At 46.8% G+C, this 22,342-nt stretch overlaps 1 protein-coding gene across 2 annotated transcripts in view; it reads right to left on the reverse strand.

The window, feature by feature from the left end:
- The window catches only part of LCMT2 (leucine carboxyl methyltransferase 2), an 850,582-nt gene that overhangs the window by 445,346 nt on the left and 382,894 nt on the right, over positions 1 to 22,342 (reverse strand). For both annotated transcript variants that reach the window (XM_063950787.1, XM_063950788.1), the window contains exon 10: positions 10,120 to 10,341. In XM_063950787.1, the coding sequence (XP_063806857.1) occupies positions 10,120 to 10,341 (222 nt within the window). The remainder of the gene's footprint in view (positions 1 to 10,119; positions 10,342 to 22,342) is intronic.

A 22,342-nucleotide genomic window follows, 5' to 3' on the forward strand; every position in this document is an offset into this window, starting at 1 on the left:
AGTTACATGTCTGATTACATACGTACACGCCATAGAACCGGATAATTCACAGATGTCTATACATATAGTTACATGTCTGATTACATACGTACACGCCATAGAGCCGGATAATTCACAGATGTCTGTACATATAGTTGCATGTCTGATTACATACATACACGCCATAGAACCGGATAATTCACAGATGTCTATACATATCGTTACATGTCTGATTACATACGTACACGCCATAGAACCGGATAATTCACAGATGTCTATACATATAGTTACATGTCTGATTACATACGTACACGCCATAGAACCGGATAATTCACAGATGTCTGTACATATAGTTGCATGTCTGATTACATACATACACGCCATAGAACCGGATAATTCACAGATGTCTATACATATAGTTACATGTCTGATTACATACGTACACGCCATAGAGCCGGATAATTCACAGATGTCTGTACATATAGATACATGTCTGATTACATACATACACACCATAGAACCGGATAATTCACAGATGTCTATACATATAGTTACATGTCTGATTACATAAGTACACGCCATAAAACCGGATAATTCACAGATGTCTGTACATATAGTTACATGTCTGATTACATACGTACACGCCATAGAACCGGATAATTAACAGATGTCTGTACATATAGATACATGTCTGATTACATACATACACACCATAGAACCGGATAATTCACAGATGTCTATACATATAGTTACATGTCTGATTACATACGTACACGCCATAGAACCGGATAATTCACAGATGTCTATACATATAGTCACATGTCTGATTACATACGTACACGCCATAAAACCGGATAATTCACAGATGTCTGTACATATAGTTACATGTCTGATTACATACGTACACGCCATAGAACCGGATAATTCACAGATGTCTGTACATATAGTTACATGTCTGATTACATATGTATACACCATAGAACCGGATAATTCACAGATGTCTGTACATATAGTTACATGTCTGATTACATACGTACATGCCACACAACTGGATAATTCACAGATGTTTGTACATATAGTTACATGTCTGATTACATACATACACACCATATAACCGGATAATTCACAGATGTCTGTACATATAGTTACATGTCTGATTACATACGTACACGCCACAATACCAGATAATTCACATATGTCTATACATATAGTTACATGTATGATTACATACGTACACGCCACATAAACGGATAATTCACATATGTCTATACATATAGTTACATGTCTGATTACATACGTACACGCCAAAGAACCGGATAATTCACAGATGTCTGTACATATAGTTACATGTCTGATTACATACATACACACACACCATAGAACCGAATAATTCACAGATGTCTGTACATATAGTTACATGTCTGATTACATACATACACACCATAGAACCGGATAATTCACAGATGTCTATACATATAGTTACATGTCTGATTACATACGTACATGCCACAGAACCAGATAATTCACAGATGTCTATACATATCGTTACATGTCTGATTACATACATACACGTCATAGAACCGGATAATTCACAGATGACTGTACATATAGTTACATGTCTGATTACATACGTGCACGCCAAAGAACCGGATAATTCACAGAAGTCTATACATATCGTTACATGTCTGATTACATACATACACGTCATAGAACCGGATAATTCACAGATGTCTGTACATATAGTTGCATGTCTGATTACATACGTACACACCATAGAACCGGATAATTCACAGATGTCTGTACATATAGTTGCATGTCTGATTACATACGTACACGCCATAGAACCGGATAATTCACAGATGTCTGTACATATAGTTGCATGTCTGATTACATACGTACACGCCATAGAACCGGATAATTCACAGATGTCTGTACATATAGTTACATGTCTGATTACATACGTGCACGCCATAGAACCGGATAATTCACAGATGTCTGTACATATAGTTACATGTCTGATTACATACGTACACGCCACAATACCAGATAATTCACAGATGTCTATACATATCATGTCTGATTACATACGTACACGCCACATAAACGGATAATTCACAGATGTCTATACATATAGTTACATGTCTGATTACATACGTACATGCCACAGAACCAGATAATTCACAGATGTCTATACATATAGTTACATGTCTGATTACATACGTACACGCCAAAGAACCGGATAATTCACAGATGTCTATACATATTGTTACATGTCTGATTACATACGTACACGTCATAGTACCGGATAATTCACATATGTCTGTACATATAGTTACATGTCTGATTATATATGTACACGCCACAGAATCGGATAATTCACAGATGTCTATACATATAGTTACATGTCTGATTACACACGTAAATGCCATAGAACCGGATAATTCACAGATGTCTGTACATATAGTTACATGTCTGATTACATACGTACACGCCACAGAACCGGATAATTCACAGATGTCTGTACATATAGTTACATGTCTGATTACATACGTAAATGCCATAGAACCGGATAATTCACAGATGTCTATACATATAGTTATATGTCTGATTACATACGTACACACCACAGAACCGGATAATTCACAGATGTCTGTACATATAGTTACATGTCTGATTACATATGTACACGTCATAGAACCGGATAATTCACATATGTCTGTACATATAGTTACATGTCTGATTACATAAGTACACACCATATAACCGGATAATTCACAGATGTCTGTACATATAGTTACATGTCTGATTACATACATACACGCCATAGAACCAAATAATTCACATATGTCTGTACACATAGTTACATGTCTGATTACATACGTACACGCCATAGGACCGGATAATTCACAGATGTCTATACATATAGTTACATGTCTGATTACATACGTACACGCCACACAACCGGATAATTCACAGATGTCTGTACATATAGTTACATGTCTGATTACATACGTACACGCCATAGAACCGGACAATTCACAGATGTCTATACATATAGTTACATGTCTCATTACATCCGTACACGCCATAGAACCGGATAATTCACAGATGTCTGTACATATAGTTACATGTCTGATTACATACATACACGCCATAGAACCAAATAATAATATTTTACTTACCGATAAATCTATTTCTCGGAGTCCGTAGTGGATGCTGGGGTTCCTGAAAGGACCATGGGGAATAGCGGCTCCGCAGGAGACAGGGCACAAAAAGTAAAGCTTTTTCCGATCAGGTGGTGTGCACTGGCTCCTCCCCCTATGACCCTCCTCCAGACTCCAGTTAGGTACTGTGCCCGGACGAGCGTACACAATAAGGGAGGATTTTGAATCCCGGGTAAGACTCATACCAGCCACACCAATCACACTGTACAACTTGTGATCTAAACCCAGTTAACAGTATGATAACAGCGGAGCCTCTGAAAGATGGCTTCCTTCAACAATAACCCGAATTAGTTAACAATAACTATGTACAATTTATGCAGATAATCCGCACTTGGGATGGGCGCCCAGCATCCACTACGGACTCCGAGAAATAGATTTATCGGTAAGTAAAATCTTATTTTCTCTATCGTCCTAGTGGATGCTGGGGTTCCTGAAAGGACCATGGGGATTATACCAAAGCTCCCAAACGGGCGGGAGAGTGCGGATGACTCTGCAGCACCGAATGAGAGAACTCCAGGTCCTCCTTAGCCAGAGTATCAAATTTGTAAAATTTTACAAACGTGTTCTCCCCTGACCACGTAGCTGCTCGGCAAAGTTGTAATGCCGAGACCCCTCGGGCAGCCGCCCAAGATGAGCCCACCTTCCTTGTGGAGTGGGCCTTTACAGATTTAGGCTGTGGCAGGCCTGCCACAGAATGTGCAAGTTGGATTGTGCTACAGATCCAACGAGCAATCGTCTGCTTAGACGCAGGAGCACCCATCTTGTTGGGTGCATACAATATAAACAACGAGTCAGATTTTCTGACTCCAGCTGTCCTTGCAATATATATTTTTAATGCTCTGACAACGTCCAGTAACTTGGAGTCCTCCAAGTCACTTGTAGCCGCAGGCACTACAATAGGCTGGTTCAGATGAAATGCTGACACCACCTTAGGGAGAAAATGCGGACGAGTCCGCAGTTCTGCCCTGTCCGAATGGAAAATCAGATATGGGCTTTTGTAAGATAAAGCTGCCAATTCTGACACTCTCCTGGCAGAAGCCAGGGCTAGAAGCATGGTCACTTTCCATGTGAGATATTTCAAATCCACCTTTTTTAGTGGTTCAAACCAATGAGATTTTAGGAAGTCCAAAACCACATTGAGATCCCACGGTGCCACTGGAGGCACCACAGGAGGCTGTATATGCAGCACTCCCTTAACAAAGGTCTGGACTTCAGGGACTGAAGCCAATTCTTTTTGAAAGAAAATCGACAGGGCCGAAATTTGAACCTTAATAGATCCCAATTTGAGACCCATAGACAATCCTGATTGCAGGAAATGTAGGAATCGACCCAGTTGAAATTCCTCCGTCGGAGCACTCCGATCTTCGCACCACGCAACATATTTTCGCCAAATTCGGTGATAATGTTGCACGGTTACTTCCTTCCTTGCTTTAATCAAAGTAGGAATGACTTCTTCCGGCATGCCTTTTTCCTTTAGGATCCGGCGTTCAACCGCCATGCCGTCAAACGCAGCCGCGGTAAGTCTTGAAACAGACAGGGACCCTGCTGAAGCAAGTCCCTCCTTAGAGGTAGAGGCCACGGATCTTCCGTGATCATCTCTTGAAGTTCCGGGTACCAAGTCCTTCTTGGCCAATCCGGAACCACTAGTATCGTTCTTACGCCTCTTTGCCGTATAATTCTCAATACTTTTGGTATGAGAGGCAGAGGAGGAAACACATACACCGACTGGTACACCCAAGGCGTTACCAGCGCGTCCACAGCTATTGCCTGCGGATCTCTTGACCTGGCGCAATACCTGTCCAGTTTTTTGTTGAGGCGAGACGCCATCATGTCCACCATTGGTCTTTCCCAACGGGTTACCAGCATGTGGAAGACTTCTGGATGAAGTCCCCACTCTCCCGGGTGAAGATCGTGTCTGCTGAGGAAGTCTGCTTCCCAGTTGTCCACTCCCGGGATGAACACTGCTGACAGTGCTATCACATGATTCTCTGCCCAGCGAAGAATCCTTGCAGCTTCTGCCATTGCACTCCTGCTTCTTGTGCCGCCCTGTCTGTTCACATGGGCGACTGCCGTGATGTTGTCCGACTGGATCAACACCGGTTTTCCCTGAAGCAGAGGTTCTGCCTGGCTTAGAGCATTGTATATTGCTCTTAGTTCCAGAATGTTTATGTGAAGAGACGTTTCCAGGCTCGTCCATACTCCCTGGAAGTTTCTTCCTTGTGTGACTGCTCCCCAGCCTCTCAGGCTGGCGTCCGTGGTCACCAGGATCCAATCCTGTATGCCGAATCTGCGGCCCTCCAATAGATGAGCACTCTGCAACCACCACAGAAGAGACACCCTTGTCCTTGGAGACAGGGTTATCCGCAGGTGCATCTGAAGATGCGACCCTGACCATTTGTCCAACAGATCCCTTTGGAAAATTCTTGCGTGGAATCTGCCGAATGGAATTGCTTCGTAAGAAGCCACCATTTTTCCCAGGACTCTTGTGCATTGATGTACAGACACCTTTCCTGGTTTTAGGAGGTTCCTGACAAGCTCGGATAACTCCTTGGCTTTTTCCTCCGGGAGAAAAACCTTTTTCTGAACCGTGTCCAGAATCATCCCTAGGAACAGCAGGCGAGTTGTCGGCATTAACTGGGATTTTGGAATATTCAGAATCCACCCGTGCTGTTTTAGCACTTCTTGAGACAGTGCTAATCCCATCTCTAGCTGTTCTCTGGACCTCGCCCTTATTAGGAGATCGTCCAAGTATGGGATAATTAATACGCCTTTTCTTCGAAGAAGAATCATCATCTCGGCCATTACCTTTGTAAAGATCCGAGGTGCCGTGGACAATCCGAACGGCAGCGTCTGAAACTGATAGTGACAGTTTTGTACAACGAACCTGAGGTACCCCTGGTGTGAGGGGTAAATTGGAACGTGGAGATACGCATCCTTGATGTCCAAGGATACCATAAAGTCCCCCTCTTCCAGGTTCGCTATCACTGCTCTGAGTGACTCCATCTTGAACTTGAACTTCTTTATGTACAGGTTCAAGGACTTCAGATTTAGAATAGGCCTTACCGAGCCATCCGGCTTCGGTACCACAAAAAGAGTGGAATAATACCCCTTCCCTTGTTGCAGAAGAGGTACCTTGACTATCACCTGCTGAGAGTACAGCTTGTGAATGGCTTCCAAAACCGTCTCCCTTTCGGAGGGGGACGTTGGTAAAGCAGACTTCAGGAAACGGCGAGGTGGATCTGTCTCTAATTCCAACCTGTATCCCTGAGATATTATCTGCAGGATCCAGGGATCTACTTGCGAGTGAGCCCACTGCGCGCTGTAATTTTTGAGACGACCCCCCACCGTCCCCGAGTCCGCTTGAGAAGCCCCAGCGTCATGCTGAGGCTTTTGTAGAAGCCGGGGAGGGCTTCTGTTCCTGGGAAGGAGCTGCCTGTTGCTGTCTCTTCCCTCGACCTCTGCCTCGTGGCAGATATGAATAGCCCTTTGCTCTCTTATTTTTAAAGGAACGAAAGGGCTGCGGTTGAAAAGTCGGTGCCTTTTTCTGTTGGGGAGTGACTTGAGGTAGAAAGGTGGATTTCCCGGCTGTAGCCGTGGCCACCAAATCTGATAGACCGACTCCAAATAACTCCTCCCCTTTATACGGCAAAACTTCCATATGCCGTTTTGAATCCGCATCGCCTGTCCACTGTCGCGTCCATAAAGCTCTTCTGGCCGAAATGGACATAGCACTTACCCGTGATGCCAGTGTGCATATATCCCTCTGTGCATCACGCATATAAAGAAATGCATCCTTTATTTGTTCTAACGACAGTAAAATATTGTCCCTGTCCAGGGTATCAATATTTTCAATCAGGGACTCTGACCAAACTACCCCCGCACTGCCCATCCAGGCAGTCGCTACAGCTGGTCGTAGTATAACACCTGCATGTGTGTATATACTTTTTTGGATATTTTCCATCCTCCTATCTGATGGATCTTTAAGTGCGGCCGTCTCAGGAGAGGGTAACGCCACTTGTTTAGATAAGCGTGTTAGCGCCTTGTCCACCCTAGGAGGTGTTTCCCAGCGCTCCCTAACCTCTGGCGGGAAAGGGTATAATGCCAATAATTTCTTTGAAATTATCAGCTTTTTATCAGGGGCAACCCACGCTTCATTACACACGTCATTTAGTTCTTCTGATTCAGGAAAAACTATAGGTAGTTTTTTCATACCCCACATAATACCCTGTTTAGTGGTACCTGTAGTATCAGCTAAATGTAACGCCTCCTTCATTGCCAAAATCATATAACGTGTGGCCCTACTGGAAAATACGGTTGATTCGTCACCGTCACCACTGGAGTCATCGCCTGTGTCTGGGTCTGTGTCGACCGACTGAGGCAAAGGGCGTTTCACAGCCCCTGACGGTGTTTGAGTCGCCTGGACAGGCACTAATTGATTGTCCGGCCGTCTCATGTCGTCAAACGACTGCTTTAGCGTGTTGACACTATCCCGTAGTTCCATAAATAAAGGCATCCATTCTGGTGTCGACTCCCTAGGGGGTGACATCCTCATATTTGGCAATTGCTCCGCCTCCACACCAATATCGTCCTCATACATGTCGACACACACGTACCGACACACAGCAGACACACAGGGAATGCTCCTAACGAAGACAGGACCCACTAGCCCTTTGGGGAGACAGAGGGAGAGTTTGCCAGCACACACCAAAAGCGCTATATATATATCAGGGATAGCCTTATAATAAGTGCTCCCTTATAGCTGCTTTGTTATATCAAAATATCGCCATAAATGTGCCCCCCCCCCTCTCTGTTTTACCCTGTTTCTGTAGTGCAGTGCAGGGGAGAGACTTGGGAGCCGTCCTGACCAGCGGAGCAGTGAGAGGAAATGGCGCCGTGTGCTGAGGAGATAGGCCCCGCCCCTTTTCTGGCGGGCTCGTCTCCCGCTATTTAGAAAAATTAGGCAGGGGTTAAATATCTCCATATAGCCTCTAGGGCTATATGTGAGGTATTTTTAGCCTTTATAGGTAATCATTTGCCTCCCAGGGCGCTCCCCTTCCAGCGCCCTGCACCCTCAGTGACTGCCGTGTGAAGTGTGCTGAGAGGAAAATGGCGCACAGCTGCAGTGCTGTGCGCTACCTTTAGAAGACTGCAGGAGTCTTCAGCCGCCGATTCTGGACCTCTTCTTACTTCAGCATCTGCAAGGGGGCCGGCGGCGCGGCTCCGGTGACCATCCAGGCTGTACCTGTGATCGTCCCTCTGGAGCTTGATGTCCAGTAGCCAAGAAACCAATCCATCCTGCACGCAGGTGAGTTCACTTCTTCTCCCCTCTGTCCCTCGCTGCAGTGATCCTGTTGCCAGCAGGAATCACTGTAAAATAAAAAACCTAAGCTAAACTTTCTCTAAGCAGCTCTTTAGGAGAGCCACCTAGATTGCACCCTTCTCGGCCGGGCACAAAAATCTAACTGGAGTCTGGAGGAGGGTCATAGGGGGAGGAGCCAGTGCACACCACCTGATCGGAAAAAGCTTTACTTTTTGTGCCCTGTCTCCTGCGGAGCCGCTATTCCCCATGGTCCTTTCAGGAACCCCAGCATCCACTAGGACGATAGAGAAAATTCACAGATGTCTGTACATATAGTTACATGTCTGATTACATACATACACACCATAGAACCGGATAATTCACAGATGTCTATACATATAGTTACATGTCTGATTACATACATACACACCATAGAACCGGATAATTCACATATGTCTATACATATCGTTACATGTCTGATTACATACGTACACACCATAGAACCAGACAATTCACAGATGTCTATACATATAGTTACATGTCTGATTACATACGTACACAACACAGAACCGGATAATTCACAGATGTCTCTACATATAGTTACATGTATGATTACATATGTACACACCATAGAACCGGACAATTCACAGATGTCTATACATATAGTTACATGTCTCATTACATACGTACACGCCATAGAACTGGATAATTCACAGATGTCTGTACATATAGTTACATGTCTGATTACATACGTACACGCCATAGAACCGGATAATTCATAGATGTCTGTACATATAGTTACATGTCTGATTACATACGTACACGCCATAGAACCGGATAATTCATAGATGTCTGTACATATAGTTACATGTCTGATTACATACGTACACACCACAGAACCGGATAATTCACAGATGTCTATACATATAGTTACATGTCTGATTACATACGTACACACCATAGAACCGGATAATTCAGATATGTCTGTATATATGGTTACATGTCTGATTACATACGTACACGCCATAGAACCGGATAATTCACAGATGTCTGTACATATAGTTACATGTCTGCTTACATACGTACACGCCATAGAACCGGATAATTCACAGATGTCTATACATATAGTTACATGTCTGATTACATACGTACACGCCATAGAACCGGATAATTCACAGATGTCTGTACATATAGTTACATGTCTGATTACATACGTACACACCATAGAACCGGACAATTCCCAGATGTCTATACATATAGTTACATGTCTCATTACATCCGTACACGCCATAGAACCGGATAATTCAGATATGTCTGTACATATAGTTACAAGTCTGATACATATGTACACGTCATAGAACCGGATAATTCACAGATGTCTGTACATATAGTTACATGTCTGATTACATACATACACACCATAGAACCGGATAATTCACAGATGTCTATACATATAGTTACATGTCTGATTACATACGTGCGCACAGCTCTGACATACACAGTGGCGTGACATACAGTACATACACAATATAAACCAGGTGTAAATACTATATATAAAATACGGAAATCATGGACATGAAAGACATTTTTTAGTTGCCATATCTTCATACAAATTACCCCATTTCCCTGTGGTCATCTCTGTGTCCGGAAGTAAAAGATGGATGTCATTTAATCTCTGGTGCTTTCCTTCTCCTTCACCAAATCCACCAGTGGTAATAATGGCTTGAGAAGAATCTGAGCAGGAACGATGACCAAATCTACGTAAACCACGGACAGTCAGCGGCAGAGGGCTCACACGGAGATGGACGCCCGATTCCAGAAGGGGGTACATAGGGAAATCTGCCAAAATTGCATAAATTAGAGGGAAGTACTGTATTGTTACAGACACAGAAATAACGAGTTACATGACACATAAAGCTAGTTTATAAACAGTGGAGGTAAGTCCCTGCTGAGGACAGTACACCTAAAGTAAGTCACCTGCTAAGGTAAGTATGCATGAGGTAAGTACGCCTAAAGTAAGTCACCTGCTGAGGTAAGTATGCATGAGGTAAGTACACCTAAAGTAAGTCACCTGCTGAGATAAGTATATATGAGGTAAGTCACCTGCTGAGGTAAGTATGCATGAGGTAAGTCACCTGCTGAGGTAAGTATGCATGAGGTAAGTACATCTAAAGTAAGTCACCTGCTGAGATAAGTATATATGAGGTAAGTCACCTGCTGAGATAAGTATGCATGAGGTAAGTACACCTAAAGTAAGTCACCTGCTGAGATAAGTATATATGAGGTAAGTCACCTGCTGAGATAAGTATGCATGAGGTAAGTCACCTGCTGAGGTAAGTATGCATGAGGTAAGTCACCTGCTGAGGTAAGTATGCATGAGGTAAGTACACCTAAAGTAAGTCACGTGCTGAGGTAAGTAAGCCATCTGCTGAGGTAAGTTATCTGCTAATGTAATGAGGCCTGAGGGAAGGAAGGTGTTATAGCTGTGTCCTCACCATACACCCCCTCTTTGCACGCTAGGATTGCTGAGAATCTTCTGGCACCTGACGTCTTTTTTACAGAATATTGAGTCTTAAGGTGGGTACACTAATAGATATATCTGCAGATCAATTGATCTGCAGATATATCTATGTACGGATCGGGCAGTGTGCTGAGCATACACACTGCCCGATCCGTCGGGGGACTGATGTCATGAACTGGGCGGGCGCCCGCCCAGTTCAGCTGTCAATCACCGCCGGCCGCCACAGCGACGCGCCAATATATCGTTAGATATATTGGCCGTCGGCTGTGCTGCGCGGCCGACGCGATACGTCTGTGAACAATGGAGTTCACAGACGTATCGGCCGTACACACTGGCCGATGGTCCCGCGATATATCGGCCGTTCAAGAGAACGGCCGATATATCGACCAGTGTGTACGGGCCTTTAGTGACAGAACAATGAAGTAGGATGCAGGAGGAGATTGTGCTGAATAATAAGATTTTACTTACCGATAAATCTATTTCTCATAGTCCGTAGTGGATGCTGGGGACTCCGTCAGGACCATGGGGGATTAGCGGCTCCGCAGGAGACAGGGCACAAAAATAAAGCTTTAGGATCAGGTGGTGTGCACTGGCTCCTCCCCCTATGACCCTCCTCCAAGCCTCAGTTAGGATACTGTGCCCGGACGAGCGTACACAATAAGGAAGGATTTTGAATCCCGGGTAAGACTCATACCAGCCACACCAATCACACCGTACAACTTGTGATCTGAACCCAGTTAACAGTATGATAAACGTAGGAGCCTCTGAACAGACGGCTCACAACAAATAACAACCCGATTTTTTTGTAACAATAACTATGTACAAGTATTGCAGACAATCCGCACTTGGGATGGGCGCCCAGCATCCACTACGGACTACGAGAAATAGAATTATCGGTAAGTAAATTCTTATTTTCTCTGACGTCCTAGTGGATGCTGGGGACTCCGTCAGGACCATGGGGATTATACCAAAGCTCCCAAACGGGCGGGAAAGTGCGGATGACTCTGCAGCACCGAATGAGAGAACTCCAGGTCCTCTTTAGCCAGGGTATCAAATTTGTAGAATTTTACAAACGTGTTCTCCCCCGACCACGTAGCTGCTCGGCAAAGTTGTAATGCCGAGACCCCTCGGGCAGCCGCCCAAGATGAGCCCACCTTCCTTGTGGAGTGGGCATTGACAGATTTTGGCTGTGGCAGGCCTGCCACAGAATGCGCAAGTTGAATTGTGCTACAAATCCAACGAGCAATCGTCTGCTTAGAAGCAGGAGCACCCAGCTTGTTGGGTGCATACAGTATAAACAGCGAGTCAGATTTTCTGACTCCAGCCGTCCTTGAAATATATATTTTCAATGCCCAGACCACGTCCAGCAACTTGGAATCCTCCAAATCGCTAGTAGCCGCAGGCACCACAATAGGCTGGTTCAGGTGAAACACTGACACCACCTTAGGCAGAAAATGAGGACGCATCCGCAGTTCTGCCCTATCCGAATGGAAAATCAGATATGGGCTTTTATACGATAAAGCCGCCAATTCTGATACTCTCCTGGCTGAAGCCAGGGCCAGTAGCATGGTTACTTTCCACGTAAGATATTTCAAATCTACCGATTTGAGTGGCTCAAACCAATGGGATTTGAGAAAATCCAAGACTACCTTAAGATCCCACGGTGCCACTGGGGGCACAACCGGGGGCTGTATATGTAGTACTCCTTTTACAAAAGTCTGTACTTCAGGAACTGAAGCCAATTCTTTCTGGAAGAAAATCGACAGGGCCGAAATTTGAACCTTAATGGACCCCAATTTGAGGCCCATAGACAATCCTGTTTGCAGGAAATGTAGGAATCGACCCAGTTGAAATTCCTCCGTGGGGGCCTTCCTGGCCTCACACCACGCAACATATTTTCTCCAAATGCGGTGATAATGTTGTGCAGTCACCTCCTTCCTGGCTTTAACCAGTGTAGGAATGACCTCTTCTGGAATGCCTTTTTCCTTTAAAATTCGGCGTTCAACCGCCATGCCGTCAAACGCAGCCGCGGTAAGTCTTGAAATAGACACGGTCCCTGCTGAATCAGGTCCCGTCTTAGAGGTAGAGGCCACGGATTTTCCGTGAGCATCTCCTGAAGTTCCGGGTACCAAGTTCTTCTTGGCCAATCCGGAGCCACGAGTATCGTTCTTACTCCCCTTTGCCGTATAATTCTCAGTACTTTTGGTATGAGAGGCAGAGGAGGAAACACATACACTGACTGGAACACCCACGGTGTTACCAGAGCGTCCACAGCTATTGCCTGAGGGTCTCTTGACCTGGCGCAATACCTGTCCAGCTTTTTGTTGAGGCGAGACGCCATCATATCCACCTTTGGTTTTTCCCAACGGTTTACAATCATGTGGAAAACTTCTGGATGAAGTCCCCACTCTCCCGGGTGTAGATCGTGTCTGCTGAGGAAGTCTGCTTCCCAGTTGTTTACTCCCGGAATGAACACTGCTGACAGTGCTATCACATGATCTTCCGCCCAGCGAAGAATCCTTGCAGCTTCTGCCATTGCTCTCCTGCTTCTTGTGCCGCCCTGTCTGTTTACGTGGGCGACTGCCGTGATGTTGTCCGACTGGATCAACACCGGCTGACCCTGAAGCAGGGGTCTTGCCAGGCTTAGAGCATTGTAAATCGCTCTTAGCTCCAGTATGTTTATGTGAAGAGACATCTCCAGGCTTGACCATACTCCCTGGAAGTTTCTTCCCTGTGTGACCGCTCCCCAGCCTCTCAGACTGGCATCCGTGGTCACCAGGACCCAATTCTGTATGCCGAATCTGCGGCCCTGTAACAGATGAGCACTCTGCAACCACCACAGAAGAGACACCCTTGTCCGTGGCGATAAGGTTATCCGCTGATGCATCTGCAGATGCGATCCGGACCATTTGTCCAGCAGATCCCACTGAAAAGTTCGTGCGTGGAATCTGCCGAATGGAATTGCTTCGTAAGAAGCCACCATCTTTCCCAGGACTCTTGTGCATTGATGCACAGACACTTTTCCTGGTTTTAGGAGGTTCCTGACAAATTCGGTTAACTCCTTGGCTTTCTCCTCCGGAAGAAACACCTTTTTCTGAACTGTGTCCAGAATCATTCCCAGGAACAGCAGACGTGTTGTCGGGGTCAACTGAGATTTTGGAAAATTCAGAATCCACCCGTGTTGTTGTAGCACTACTTGGGTTAGTGCTACTCCGTCCTCCAGCTGTTCTCTGGACCTTGCCCTTATCAGGAGATCGTCCAAGTAAGGGATAATTAATACGCCTCTTCTTCGCAGAAGAATCATCATTTCGGCCATTACCTTGGTAAAGACCCGGGGTGCCGTGGACAATCCAAATGGCAGCGTCTGAAACTGATAATGACAGTTTTGCACTACGAATCTGAGGTACCCTTGATGTGAAGGGCAAATTGGGACATGCAGGTAAGCATCCTTTATGTCCAGGGACACCATGAATTCCCCTTCTTCCAGATTCGCTATCACTGCTCTGAGTGATTCCATCTTGAACTTGAATTTTTTTATGTACAGGTTCAAAGATTTCAGATTTAGAATAGGTCTTACCGAGCCGTCCGGCTTCGGTACCACAAATAGAGTGGAGTAATACCCCTTTCCCTGTTGTAGGAGGGGTACCTTGACTATCACCTGCTGAGAAAACAGCTTGTGAAAGGCTTCCAATACCGTCGCCCTGTCTGAGGGAGACGTTGGCAAAGCAGACTTTAGGAACCGGCGAGGGGGAGACTTCTCGAATTCCAATCTGTAACCCTGAGATACTACCTGCAGGATCCAGGGGTCCACCTGTGAGCAAGCCCACTGCGCGCTGAAATTCTTGAGTCGACCCCCCACCGTTCCTGAGTCCGCTTGTAAAGCCCCAGCGTCATGCTGAGGGCTTTGCAGAACCCGAGGAGGGCTTCTGATCCTGGGAAGGAGCTGCTTGTTGCCCTCTCTTACCCTTTCCTCTGCCTCGGGGCAGATATGACTGTCCTTTTGCCCGCTTGTTCTTATAGGATCGAAAGGACTGCGGATGAAAAGACGGTGTCTTTTTCTGTTGGGAGGGAGTCTGAGGTAAAAAGGTGGATTTCCCGGCAGTTGCCGTGGCCACCAGATCCGATAGACCGACGCCAAACAAATCCTCCCCTTTATACGGCAATACTTCCATATGCCGTTTGGAATCCGCATCACCTGACCACTGTCGTGTCCATAAACTTCTTCTGGCAGATATGGACATCGCACTTACTCTCGATGCCAGAGTGCAAATATCTCTTTGAGCATCTAGCATATAAAGAAAAGCATCATTTAAATGCTCTATAGTCAGTAATATACTGTCCCTATCTAGGGTATCAATATTTTCAGTCAGGGAATCCGACCAGACCACCCCAGCACTGCACATCCAGGCTGAGGCGATGGCTGGTCGCAGTATAACACCAGTATGTGTGTATATACTTTTTAGGGTAGTTTCCAGCCTCCTATCCGCTGGATCCTTGAGGGCGGCCGTATCAGGAGACGGTAACGCCACTTGTTTTGATAAGCGTGTGAGCGCCTTATCCACCCTAGGGGGTGTTTCCCAGCGCGCCCTAACCTCTGGCGGGAAAGGGTATAATGCCAATAACTTCTTTGAAATTAGCACTTTTCTATCTGGGTTAACCCACGCTTCATCACATACATCATTTAATTCCTCTGATTCAGGAAAAACTACAGGTAGTTTTTTCACACCCCACATAATACCCCTCTTTGTGGTACTTGTAGCATCAGAGAGATGCAAAGCCTCCTTCATTGCCGTGATCATATAACGTGTGGCCCTACTGGAAAATACGTTTGTTTCTTCACCGTCGACACTAGATTCAGTGTCCGTGTCCGGGTCTGTGTCGACCGACTGAGGTAAAGGGCGTTTTACAGCCCCTGACGGTGTCTGAGACGCCTGGGCAGGTACTAATTGGTTTGCCGGCTGTCTCATGTCGTCCACTGATTTTTGTAAAGTGCTGACATTATCACGTAATTCCATAAACAAAGCCATCCATTCCGGTGTCGACTCCCTAGGGGGTGACATCACCATAACCGGCAATTGCTCTGCCTCCACACCAACATCGTCCTCATACATGTCGACACACACGTACCGACACACAGCAAACACACAGGGAATGCTCTGATAGAAGACAGGACCCCACTAGCCCTTTGGGGAGACAGAGGGGAAGTTTGCCAGCACACACCCAAGCGCTATAATATATATGGGAACAACGCTATATAAGTGTTGTATCCTTATAGCCACTTAAATATAATAATATCGCCAAAAAAAGTGCCCCCCCTCTCTTTTTTACCCTGTTTCTGTAGTGCAGTGCAGGGGAGAGTCCTGGGAGCCTTCATCACAGCGGAGCTGAGCAGGAAAATGGCGCCGTGTGCTGAGGAGAATAAGCCCCGCCCCCTATTTCGGCGGGCTCTTCTCCGGAGTTTGTGATATCTTGGCAGGGGTTAAATACATCCATATAGCCTCAAGGGCTATATGTGATGTATTTTTAGCCATAAAAAAGGTATTATACATTGCTGCCCAGGGCGCCCCCCCCAGCGCCCTGCACCCTCCGTGACACGCTGTGTGAAGTGTGCTGACAACAATGGCGCACAGCTGCAGTGCTGTGCGCTACCTCAGGAAGACTGAAAGTCTTCTGCCGCCTGTCTCTGGACCTATTCATCTTCAGCATCTGCAAGGGGGGTCGGCGGCGCGGCTCCGGGACCGGACTCCATGGCTGGGCCTGTGTTCGATCCCTCTGGAGCTGATGGTGTCCAGTAGCCTAAGAAGCCAATCCATCCTGCACGCAGGTGAGTTCACTTCTTCTCCCCTAAGTCCCTCGTTGCAGTGATCCTGTTGCCAGCAGGACTCACTGTAAAATAAAAAACCTAAAAACTTTTTCTAAGCAGCTCTTTAGGAGAGCCACCTAGATTGCACCCTTCTCGGCCGGGCACAAAAATCTAACTGAGGCTTGGAGGAGGGTCATAGGGGGAGGAGCCAGTGCACACCACCTGATCCTAAAGCTTTACTTTTTGTGCCCTGTCTCCTGCGTAGCCGCTATTCCCCATGGTCCTTTCAGGAACCCCAGCATCCACTAGGACGATAGAGAAAAGTTATTCCCTCCTCAGCGGACGCCTTAGATTCATAGGTCCCGTTCTGAGAAACTACGCCGCAGGCAATATGGCTGCCGCGGGTGACACACTTCAGATTGGGGAGGAAGACACACGTGTTGCAGCATTACCTGATACCCGGGCGACCTTCCCCTCTATCAGACCTTTCTGACACCCCTGTGACATATAGTGAGGTAGTAACAGCGGTCCAGGAGGCAATATCTGGCTGTGACGTATGTTACAGTAAGTATGAGGATATGACATTTATCATATAAAGAGATGAACAGGAGAGAAACAGAAGGACAGCGCACTATCTTCCCCACCTCCACAAAACACCTGCAATCACCATACTAGTGACTTACCTAATCCGCTACCAGCAACGCCTGCATCCTGGACACTAACCTCACCCCTACCACTCTCACACATTGCTGTCTACTCCTCAGTTACACTATCCACTACCAGCAACACCTGCATCCTGCACACTAACCTCACCTCTACTGCTCTCACACATTGCTTTCTACTCCTCAGTTACACTATCCACTACCAGCAACACCTGCATCCTGCACACTAACCTCACCCCTACCACTCTCACACATTGCTGTCTACTCCTCAGTTACACTATCCACTACCAGCAACACCTGCATCCTGCACACTAACCTCACCCCTACCACTCTCACACATTGCTTTCTACTCCTCAGTTACACTATCCACTACCAGCATCACCTGTATCCTGCACACTAACCTCACCTCTACTGCTCTCACACATTGCTGTCTACTCCTCAGTTACACTATCCACTACCAGCAACACCTGCATCCTGCACACTAACCTCACCCCTACCACTCTCACACATTGCTGTCTACTCCTCAGTTACACTATCCACTACCAGCAACACCTGCATCCTGCACACTAACCTCACCCCTACCGCTCTGACACATTGCTTTCTACTCCTCAGTTACACAATCCACTACCAGCAACACCTGCATCCTGCACACTAACCTCACCCCTACCACTCTCACACATTGCTCACACTCCTCAGTTACACTATCCACTACCAGCAACACCTGCATCCTGCACACTAACCTCACCCCTACCACTCTCACACATTGCTCACACTCCTCAGTTACACTATCCACTACCAGCAACACCTGCATCCTGCACACTAACCTCACCCCTACCGCTCTGACACATTGCTTTCTACTCCTCAGTTACACAATCCACTACCAGCAACACCTGCATCCTGCACACTAACCTCACCCCTACCACTCTCACACATTGCTTTCTACTCCTCAGTTACACAATCCACTACCAGCAACACCTGCAGCCTGGACACTAACCTCACCTCTACCGCTCTCACACATTGCTTTCTACTCCTCAGTTACACTATCCACTACCAGCAACGCCTGCATCCTGCACACTAACCTCACCCCTACCACTCTCACACATTGCTTTCTACTCCTCAGTTACACTATCCACTACCAGCAACACCTGCATCCTGCACACTAACCTCACCCCTACCGCTCTCACACATTGCTTTCTACTCCTCAGTTACACTATCCACTACCAGCAACGCCTGCATCCTGCACACTAACCTCACCCCTACCACTCTCACACATTGCTTTCTACTCCTCAGTTACACTATCCACTACCAGCATCACCTGCATCCTACACACTAACCTCACCTCTACCGCTCTCACACATTGCTTTCTACTCCTCAGTTACACTATCCACTACCAGCATCACCTGCATCCTGCACACTAACCTCACCCCTACCACTCTCACACATTGCTGTCTACTCCTCAGTTACACTATCCACTACCAGCAACACCTGCATCCTGCACACTAACCTCACCCCTACCGCTCTCACACATTGCTGTCTACTCCTCAGTTACACTATCCACTACCAGCAACACCTGCAGCCTGGACACTAACCTCACCCCTACCACTCTCACACATTGCTTTCTACTCCTCAGTTACACTATCCACTACCAGCATCACCTGCATCCTGCACACTAACCTCACCCCTACCACTCTCACACATTGCTTTCTACTCCTCAGTTACACTATCCACTACCAGCAACACCTGTATCCTGCACACTAACCTCACCCCTACCACTCTCACACATTGCTGTCTACTCCTCAGTTACACTATCCACTACCAGCATCACCTGCATCCTGCACACTAACCTCACCCCTACCACTCTCACACATTGCTTTCTACTCCTCAGTTACACTATCCACTACCAGCAACACCTGCATCCTGCACACTAACCTCACCCCTACCACTCTCACACATTGCTTTCTACTCCTCAGTTACACTATCCACTACCAGCATCACCTGCATCCTGCACACTAACCTCACCCCTACCACTCTCACACATTGCTTTCTACTCCTCAGTTACACTATCCACTACCAGCAACACCTGCATCCTGCACACTAACCTCACCCCTACCACTCTCACACATTGCTGTCTACTCCTCAGTTACACTATCCACTACCAGCATCACCTGCATCCTGCACACTAACCTCACCCCTACCGCTCTCACACATTGCTTTCTACTCCTCAGTTACACTATCCACTACCAGCAACACCTGCATCCTGCACACTAACCTCACCCCTACCGCTCTCACACATTGCTTTCTACTCCTCAGTTACACTATCCACTACCAGCATCACCTGTATCCTGCACACTAACCTCACCCCTACCACTCTCACACATTGCTCACACTCCTCAGTTACACTATCCACTACCAGCAACACCTGTATCCTGCACACTAACCTCACCCCTACCGCTCTCACACATTGCTGTCTACTCCTCAGTTACACTATCCACTACCAGCATCACCTGCATCCTGCACACTAACCTCACCCCTACCACTCTCACACATTGCTTTCTACTCCTCAGTTACACTATCCACTACCAGCAACACCTGCATCCTGCACACTAACCTCACCCCTACCGCTCTCACACATTGCTGTCTACTCCTCAGTTACACTATCCACTACCAGCAACACCTGCATCCTGCACACTAACCTCACCCCTACCGCTCTCACACATTGCTTTCTACTCCTCAGTTACACTATCCACTACCAGCATCACCTGCATCCTGCACACTAACCTCACCCCTACCACTCTCACACATTGCTTTCTACTCCTCAGTTACACTATCCACTACCAGCATCACCTGCATCCTGCACACTAACCTCACCCCTACCCCTCTCACACATTGCTTTCTACTCCTCAGTTACACTATCCACTACCAGCATCACCTGCATCCTACACACTAACCTCACCCCTACCGCTCTCACACATTGCTTTCTACTCCTCAGTTACACTATCCACTACCAGCATCACCTGCATCCTGCACACTAACCTCACCCCTACCCCTCTCACACATTGCTTTCTACTCCTCAGTTACACTATCCACTACCAGCATCACCTGCATCCTGCACACTAACCTCACCCCTACCCCTCTCACACATTGCTTTCTACTCCTCAGTTACACTATCCACTACCAGCATCACCTGTATCCTGCACACTAACCTCACCCCTACCACTCTCACACATTGCTTTCTACTTCTCAGTTACACTATCCACTACCAGCATCACCTGCATCCTGCACACTAACCTCACCCCTACCGCTCTCACACATTGCTTTCTACTCCTCAGTTACACTATCCACTACCAGCATCACCTGTATCCTGCACACTAACCTCACCCCTACCGCTCTCACACATTGCTCACACTCCTCAGTTACACTATCCACTACCAGCAACACCTGCATCCTGCACACTAACCTCACCCCTACCACTCTCACACATTGCTCACACTCCTCAGTTACACTATCCACTACCAGCAACGCCTGTATCCTGCACACTAACCTCACCCCTACCCCTCTCACACATTGCTTTCTACTCCTCAGTTACACTATCCACTACCAGCAACACCTGTATCCTGCACACTAACCTCACCCCTACCCCTCTCACACATTGCTTTCTACTCCTCAGTTACACTATCCACTACCAGCAACACCTGTATCCTGCACACTAACCTCACCCCTACCCCTCTCACACATTGCTGTCTACTCCTCAGTTACACAATCCACTACCAGCAACGCCTGTATCCTGCACACTAACCTCACCCCTACCCCTCTCACACATTGCTTTCTACTCCTCAGTTACACTATCCACTACCAGCAACACCTGTATCCTGCACACTAACCTCACCCCACCCCTCTCACACATTGCTTTCTACTCCTCAGTTACACTATCCACTACCAGCAACACCTGCATCCTGCACACTAACCTCACCTCTACCACTCTCACACATTGCTCACACTCCTCAGTTACACTATCCACTACCAGCAACACCTGTATCCTGCACACTAACCTCACCCCTACCGCTCTCACACATTGCTTTCTACTCCTCAGTTACACTATCCACTACCAGCAACGCCTGCATCCTGCACACTAACCTCACCCCTACCGCTCTCACACATTGCTTTCTACTCCTCAGTTACACTATCCACTACCAGTATCACCTGCATCCTGCACACTAACCTCACCCCTACCACTCTCACACATTGCTTTCTACTCCTCAGTTACACTATCCACTACCAGCAACACCTGCATCCTGCACACTAACCTCACCCCTACCACTCTCACACATTGCTGTCTACTCCTCAGTTACACTATCCACTACCAGCATCACCTGCATCCTGCACACTAACCTCACCCCTACAACTCTCACACATTGCTGTCTACTCCTCAGTTACACTATCCACTACCAGCAACACCTGCATCCTGCACACTAACCTCACCCCTACCACTCTCACACATTGCTGTCTACTCCTCAGTTACACTATCCACTACCAGCAACACCTGCATCCTGCACACTAACCTCACCCCTACCGCTCTCACACATTGCTGTCTACTCCTCAGTTACACTATCCACTACCAGCATCACCTGCATCCTGCACACTAACCTCACCCCTACCGCTCTCACACATTGCTTTCTACTCCTCAGTTACACTATCCACTACCAGCAACGCCTGCATCCTGCACACTAACCTCACCCCTACCACTCTCACACATTGCTTTCTACTCCTCAGTTACACTATCCACTACCAGCAACACCTGCATCCTGCACACTAACCTCACCCCTACCGCTCTCACACATTGCTTTCTACTCCTCA

Source organism: Pseudophryne corroboree, chromosome 2 (assembly GCF_028390025.1).
Source record: "Pseudophryne corroboree isolate aPseCor3 chromosome 2, aPseCor3.hap2, whole genome shotgun sequence".
Classification (NCBI taxonomy): Eukaryota; Metazoa; Chordata; class Amphibia; order Anura; family Myobatrachidae; genus Pseudophryne; species Pseudophryne corroboree.